This window comes from Ochotona curzoniae, unplaced genomic scaffold (assembly GCF_017591425.1).
Source record: "Ochotona curzoniae isolate NIBS_2020 unplaced genomic scaffold, NIBS_Ocur_1.0 contig_3527, whole genome shotgun sequence".
Classification (NCBI taxonomy): domain Eukaryota; kingdom Metazoa; phylum Chordata; class Mammalia; order Lagomorpha; family Ochotonidae; genus Ochotona; species Ochotona curzoniae.
In genome coordinates this window covers 1,238,250-1,245,573 of record NW_024465897.1, presented here as the reverse complement: position 1 = coordinate 1,245,573, position 7,324 = coordinate 1,238,250, and the positions used below count along the sequence as shown (strand labels likewise).

General features: G+C 40.3%; 1 protein-coding gene across 1 annotated transcript; it reads left to right on the top strand.

Annotated features, from left to right (window-relative positions):
• Positions 1-2,434: 2,434 nt before the first annotated feature.
• LOC121157640 (mammaglobin-B-like) lies at positions 2,435-6,829 on the top strand. Its single transcript, XM_040981968.1, has 3 exons — positions 2,435-2,534; positions 5,600-5,787; positions 6,568-6,829. The coding sequence occupies exons 1-3, from the start codon at positions 2,480-2,482 to the stop codon at positions 6,604-6,606; spliced, it is 282 nt and encodes a 93-aa protein (XP_040837902.1). The 5' UTR covers positions 2,435-2,479; the 3' UTR covers positions 6,607-6,829.
• The last annotated feature ends 495 nt before the right edge of the window (positions 6,830-7,324 follow it).

Here is a 7,324-nt window from a genome sequence, read left to right as displayed (position 1 = left end):
ATATGTGAAGTCATTTTATTTATATTAGTAAAACCCTATAAAGAAAAGGATAAGAGGACCAACAGTAAAATATAAAGTTAGAAGAAATGAATAACGTACAAACACAGTAAATATAGAAGCAGTGATGACAGCATAGATTCACACTGCTGGGTTTGATTGGCCCAGAACTAGTTTTACTGCAGACATCAATGGTGTTAAGAAAATGCATAGCTGGCTTCCTGGTCAGATTAAATAAATAGAACAATTTCCAACACAGCAGAGATACTTTAGTAGAGGAAATTCCTATATCAGCTTCCCCTTAGCCTTCTTCTCCTCTAAGGTGTAGAAGCCCACAAACGTGAGGGAATACAGTCAACGGGAAGATTTTGGTATTGAATCAGAACATCAAATTACTGACGCAATAGAGAAGAGATCTGTGTGAACAGTTAATGAACCAAACCAATGCTCAACTCAGTGTGAGGATTAAATATTTAACTATTCCTATAAGATAAGGTCAAGTTGTATGAAGTTTAGAATCTTGGTGAAAAAGGCAAGAAGAATTAATCATAGCCTGACAACTTTCCTTAACTTGTACCTTATCTGGCTGCAGCTCAAGGACATTAGTTAGACCAGATTGTATCAAATGATAATTGTCACTAATTAAATAGGTGATTGTTGATACAATCAGGTTGATCATCATTGAGTCAGGTTGGTCATCATCAAAACTTCCCAAAACATCAGACAGAAAATAAATGTCATAGTATCAACAGCTTGGATGAAAGCTGATTTTACAGTTTTTGTCATCTAGTTTTAAAACATTTTATTGAGATACATTCCTATTTCTTCACAAATGTAGTAAAGTTTCCTGCAACATAATCTATAAAATCTCTGATGATCACCTCATTTCCCTCCCCCTAATTAATTAGCAATTATTTACTGCTACATTTGCATGACAATTATACAAAGTCAAGAATTGCAAGCTGTGTGACTTGAGGTGTTTGAACTAGGTTAAAGAGGGCAGTGGTCAGGGTCCTGGTGACAGAAGAGACTGACTCAGAGGACAGTCCAATCCTGTGTGTTAGTAAACACAGGGGATTCAGGAGACAGCAAGAGGTAAGGAGCAGACTCCATTTCATTTCCGTTGGGGTCTGAAAAACAAAGTGAAAGGGACACTGAAAAACATGAGTCCACAGATTTTCAAATAGAAAACCATAGTTATTTAAAAATTCAAAAAGAATTCATATTCACAAGATCACAGTCTATGGCCCAGCATGATGGCCCACTGGTTAAATCCTCACTTTGCATGTATTGGTATCCCATGAGAGTGTCAGTTTGTGTCCTGGCTGCTCCATTTCCCATCTAGCTCCCCACTAGTGGCTTGGAAAATCAATAGAGGACAGCCCAAAGCCTTGGAGTCATGAACCCATGTGGGAGACCCAAAAGAAGCTCCAGGCTTCTGGCTTTAGATCAGTTTATCTCCAGATGTTGCGGCCACTTGGGGAATGAGCCAGCAGATGGAAGACCTTTCTCTCTATATCGTCTACTCTCTGTAAATCTGCCATTCAACAACAACAACAATAATAATAATAAAAGCAAAAGAATCACAGCCTGTCTATGAAGATCTAACCAAGTGAATATGTAGTTCCCTGGTAATCACCACTTGTTGCTTGTCATAAGTTGAAAGCACTTGGTGTATTCAGAACACTGGATTCCATGCCTGATCTTCTGCTTCCTCACTATCTTCCAGGGAGGCAGAATTTCATATCTGTGCTGTGCTTGTGATAATTGGGGATAGATGAAGTGCCCATTTCATGGACGATCACACACCCTGGCTGGGTCCAGACTGTCAGGAATATGCTTACTGACATCCCAATGCATTTCATGTCTCTTTTTAAAATATATGGTCATATTATATAGGGGTATGCTGAGGTGCAGATTGAAGGTGCATCCCTGTGAATTATGCCCAGTAGTCATATAGGTTGATTTTGTTTTCAACATTAACTGAATATTTATTGAAAATTTCCATACAATTAAAACAGCAACACAAACCTTGCATGTTTGTATTTTACAATGTTCATAGCTGTTTGAATAAGGAGTACAAAAAATTGTTTCTACACCAAAGTAAAGAATAAGTGAAAGCCAGTGAAAATGAGGATCAAAGTGAACATGACAAAAGAAGAAATTAATGCGGACTTTTTAATTTCAAATTGATAACAGTAATCACTATAACACAGCTGTTTCATTACAACAAACACAAGGTCATGGGTCAAAATCACCTGCTTCCTGTCTTCTACAAATAGAGGCTATTGGTTGGGTCAAGTGGGGAGATCAGTTTTTGCCAGTCTAATCCCAGATTAAATTTGTAACTCCTCCCCTCTTTGCTTGGAGAGATGAGGTGGCTCCCTGGGGAATAAATAGAGCAATTCTTCATGGTCACCTCCAGAGTGAATTCCTTCAACTCAGCCACGTACAAGTGAAGAACAATCAACAACTGCTCAACATGAAGCTGGTTGTGGTCCTCATGCTGGCTGCCCTCCCCCTTTACTGCCTTGCAGGTGAGTTATGGGCAGGGAGGGCAACCTTGGCTAGCATGGTTGTTGTGCAGAACTATGAAGGCAACATCTTAATTCAGACTCAATACAAAGAACAGGTGTAGCAGTCCTAAGAATCACCAAGGTGCCCCTGGAAGAGCAGCATTTTCATGAGTTTTGTCCCTGCCCTGGAGCTGTATGTGTGTTTTGTTGCCATCCAGTGTGCTTCACCTTTGATATAGTACCATGAAAACCCAGAAAGAGTTGCAGGATCTGGTGTTAAAATTAGATATCTAGGAGAATTCAGGATGGGCTTAATGGAATAACACCTTGACATGTTGGTTACTGTTGAGTTTACCGACTTCTGTACTCAATGAAATTCTTCCCTGTGAGAGGAAGCAGGGAACTTCCCAGGGAGAAGGCCCAGGTGTCTAGGCGACCCAATGACCTCATATCTTCTTATTCTTGAAGATGGTACACAAGGGTAAAAACCTGAAAAGGGTCATGATCACGATCATGTAAATAAGCTAAACCAGGGTCCATGGAATGATCCAGTCAGAATCCAAATCCTGACATTTTTTTCATCCTCTGCAAGTACAGGCCACTCTGTTGTATTATGTATAGATAGCAGAATGAATGCAGCCGTTGGGACACTGTTACACTTGACACATTGCTGTCCTTGGAAATCTTGTTGTCCGTATTCTTATATTAAAATAGTATATTAGTAAGGTTTTCATGTTTAGTAAGTGTTTTCACCTAAAACACTTGATAGTACTTACATTGTAAGTAGTTATCTACCAAGCAAGGTTTATTTTGGCTCATGGTTTTGGAGGTTCACAGTCTAAGATCCAGAAGCCACGTGGTTCCAGTGTTTGATGAGGATAGCAGAGTGATAACTCAGGGAAGGCTGCATGGTAAGCTTAGACACCAACTTCCATGTCCATGGGACTGTCTCAGTTGCAGATTACTATTATTTGAAAGTTGAAATACACAAAAAGAAGAGACAGAGAAAGTGGAAGGAGACTTGCCTTTCATTATTTATTCACTGCCAAAGTGGCCCTAATAACTAAGATGGGGCTAGGCTGAACCCGAAGTCCAGAAAGTCCATGCACTTCTTACATGTGGTTAGAGGAGCCCAGATACTGGTGCCACCTTCTTCAACTTTTCCAGGTGCGTGAGGAGGGACCAGATCAGCTGTGGAGCACGTGGGATTTTAAGTAGTACTTGCATGGAGTGTTGCTGTCAGAGCTGGCAGCTCAAGCCACTGAACCACAACACTAGCCTTCTGGTCATCCTTCTTGTAAAGCCTCCAGGGCTTGATCTTGGCAGGCCACACCAGGACATCTATTCTAATTAACCCTCACAGAAGCACCCCCCAGATGCCACAACTATAAGGGGAGTTGTGTAGAACAAAGATTTTTCAGCTATAATATGAGGCCAGTGCTTGAGCTTCTCATCCCACAATTAAGAACACTGGAATAGCAAGAAAAGGAAGAGAGAAAACATAAGGCCTTAGAACCCTGCACCCACATAGGAGACCCGGAAGACGTTAATGGCTCCTTGCTTCGGATCAGCGCAATGCCAGCCATTGCAGTCACTTGGGATGAGAATTGTTGAACAGAAGATCTTCCTCTCTGTCTCTCCTCCTCTCTGTATATCTGACTTTGCAATTTAAAAAAAATCTTAAAAAAAAACATCATTAGAAAGTTAGTAAGGTGACCTCTTTCTGGTGGATGGATCCTTTGATCACTATGTTTTGTCCTTCTTCATTGCTTTTAATATTTTTTTAAAGATTTATTTTTTTTTATTGGAAAGTCAGATATACAGAGAAGAGGAAAGACAGAGAGGAAACATCTTCTGTCCATTAATTTACTCCCTAAGTGGCAATCTGGAGCCAAGAGCTTCTTCCAGATCTCCCACGCAGGTGCATGGTCCCAAGGCCCTGGGTCATCCTCGACTGCTTTCCCAGGCCACAAGCAGAGAGCTGGATGGAAAGTGAAGCAACCGGGGCACAAACTGGTGCCCATATGGGATCTCACTGCATGCAAGAAGAAGACTTTTAGCCACTAAGCTCCTGTGCCTGGCCCCATTTTCAATATTTTTTCATGTCAAAGTCTATATTGTTTTATTTGTTAGTCTGGGTAAAAGTTTATTTTAGTAAACTTTTAAAAGATCTCTTTCTTGATGCAATTTGTAGTTTTTTCATTTGCATTCCATTTGTTTTTGTTGTGTAATTCCTGTTCATTTTTTTAGTGGCCTTGAGATGAATTATTAGATCATTTATTTGAGATATTTCAATTTTTCTGTAAGCACCTGATGTTATAAATATCCCTTTCAATATTGTTTTTGCTACATCTGGTGGAGTTTGACATTTTTTTTATTTCTTCCAGAAAGTTTCTTTTTTCTTATTAATATCTTCTGTGACACATAGGCCATACATACAACAGCATCATTTTCTTCAGGAAGCTTCTTGAATTTCATTTCTTCAAGTGACACATTGGTCTTTCAGTAACGTGTTATTTAACTTCATGTTGTTGTAAATTTTCTATTTTTATTCCTGTTCTTGACTTTGTTTTATGATTTTTTCATTTAAGGGGATGTATAGTAACTATGTAATAGAGACTATCATATTCAAATAAGAAGATACAATGCAATAGGAATCTCTATTTCCAGACCAAAAAGGGATTCCCAATGATACTGTTAAATGTATCATGACAATAGGATACTGGACACGCTGCCATTGTCCATGCCTACAATGCCAGGATATGCTTAAATTGCAGGATGATGGATTTATGACTGCTTATGAAGGACTATGCTACTGTAATAATATAGGTCAAATCAGTGGGATCTGGAGGGAATTTGGAGTGGAGGGGGGTAAATTCTGGAATTTACGGAACTGCATTGTAAAATAATAATTTTAAAATATGCAAAAACAGAAATGCACACATGACAAAAAAAATACCGGACTTCACTCCATAACATTTTTAACTCATTTTTCCATGATTGTTAGGAAGATGGATATAGGGCTAGGATTCCCAGATGGCTCCCATCTCAGGCTCTGAGTCTGTTTCCTCATATTTACTCCCCAGGTTCTGGCTGCCAGCTTCTGGAGGACGTAGTAGAACACACCATTGATCCAGAAGTGTCTGTGGATGAATACACAGAGTATCTTGACCCATACATCCACTCAGATGAAACTAAAAAGGCCGTCGAAGAGTTCAAACAGTGCTTCCTCAGCCAGAGCAATGAGACCCTGGCCAACGTTAGAGTCATGGTGGTAATGTTGATTTATTCATGTTGTATCCTGCAAATCACTGACCAGAAGGAGTACACACACACACATATATGTCAATGATTGTGATTACTGTTATAATATGTATATATAACGTCCCAAATAAATAGACCCATGATAAATAGTACAGAAAGCATCTATACTACATGTAGTATTTCAGTAAATAATGATTTTTTTGAGGAGACAGGACATGATTGAATGATCCCTTATAGGAAAATTTCCAAAGCACTGATGTTGGCTGAGCATCTGTAAGTGTCTCTTGGATGACAGAGCAAATGAAAAATGATCCCAATTTTGCTGTTTTTGTAAAATTTAATTTTTTTTGAAAGTCAGATTTACAGAGAGAGAAATTATTATTATTATTATTATTATTATTACTATTATTATTATTATTATTGCTTCACTCTCCAAATGGTCACAACAACCATATCTGGATCAGTGTGAAGCCAGGAGCTTCTTCTGGTCTCCCACGTGGGTACAGGGGCCCAAGGACTTGGGCCACCCTCTGCTGCCTTTCCAGGCCATAAGTAGGGAGTGGATCAGAAGTGGAATAGCGGGGACAAGAACTAGTGCTCATTAGGATCCTGACAACACAGGCAGATGTTTACCCTGATATCCTCACAGTTTTCCATTCCATGTGAACTCTTCTTGCTGTGGGCTGCCTAGGTAAAACATAAGAAAAATTATAGCAAGCATCTTTATTTCAGTATTATGTTACTGAAGAGAGCACTGAGAAGCTAGGTTATGTGTCTGCTTGTTTTGCAGCAAACGATATATGACAGCGTCTACTGTGCTCCTTTTTAACTGTCACAAGACCATTGGCTCAGAGGAATCCAGATGATGGCCTCCAACCAAGAGAAGACTACCAGAAACTACAACTTCTCTTCTTTTTTCTTTTTGATCAGAAATCTGCAAGACAATTGTTGAAACCTGAAATATACTTAATTGCAATAAAATCACTGCAAAAAAACTGAGGTTCTGTCAATGGATTCTATTAACCAGTCCAGCCTGGCCTACCCTGAGACCTGACTCACACTTATGTCAGTGGGTACTGCAACATGGCTTTGTTTTGGCTGCTACAAGCCTTGGTTCTTGTGCTCACATGCAGCGACTGTCCTGACAAAGTAGTTCCCCAAACTTCCCTATCTTGATCAGCCCACACCCTTTCTGGTTCTTACCAGTGAGTGCCACACCACAACCATGCCTGACCCACACCAAGACACAGCTCTGGCATGGTTCAGCATGTGTGGAGACCTAGCCCTGTCCTACACCCATTCTGATTCTTACAAGTACCAGCAAGTACCAGCAGGTGTCAAACCTAGCCTAGTCTGGCACACCCCAGACCCAGTCCACACCCATGCCAAGGCATACTGCAGCCACACCCAGCCCAGTTCTCAGCCTCCATTCCAGCCCTGGCACTCACCAGTGGTAACTGCAGCCCAACCAGGACATCCCCTTAGCTCTCCTACCAAGTTCACTCACAATCACAGATCTTATGCATGCCAGTAGTTGCTTCAACCCA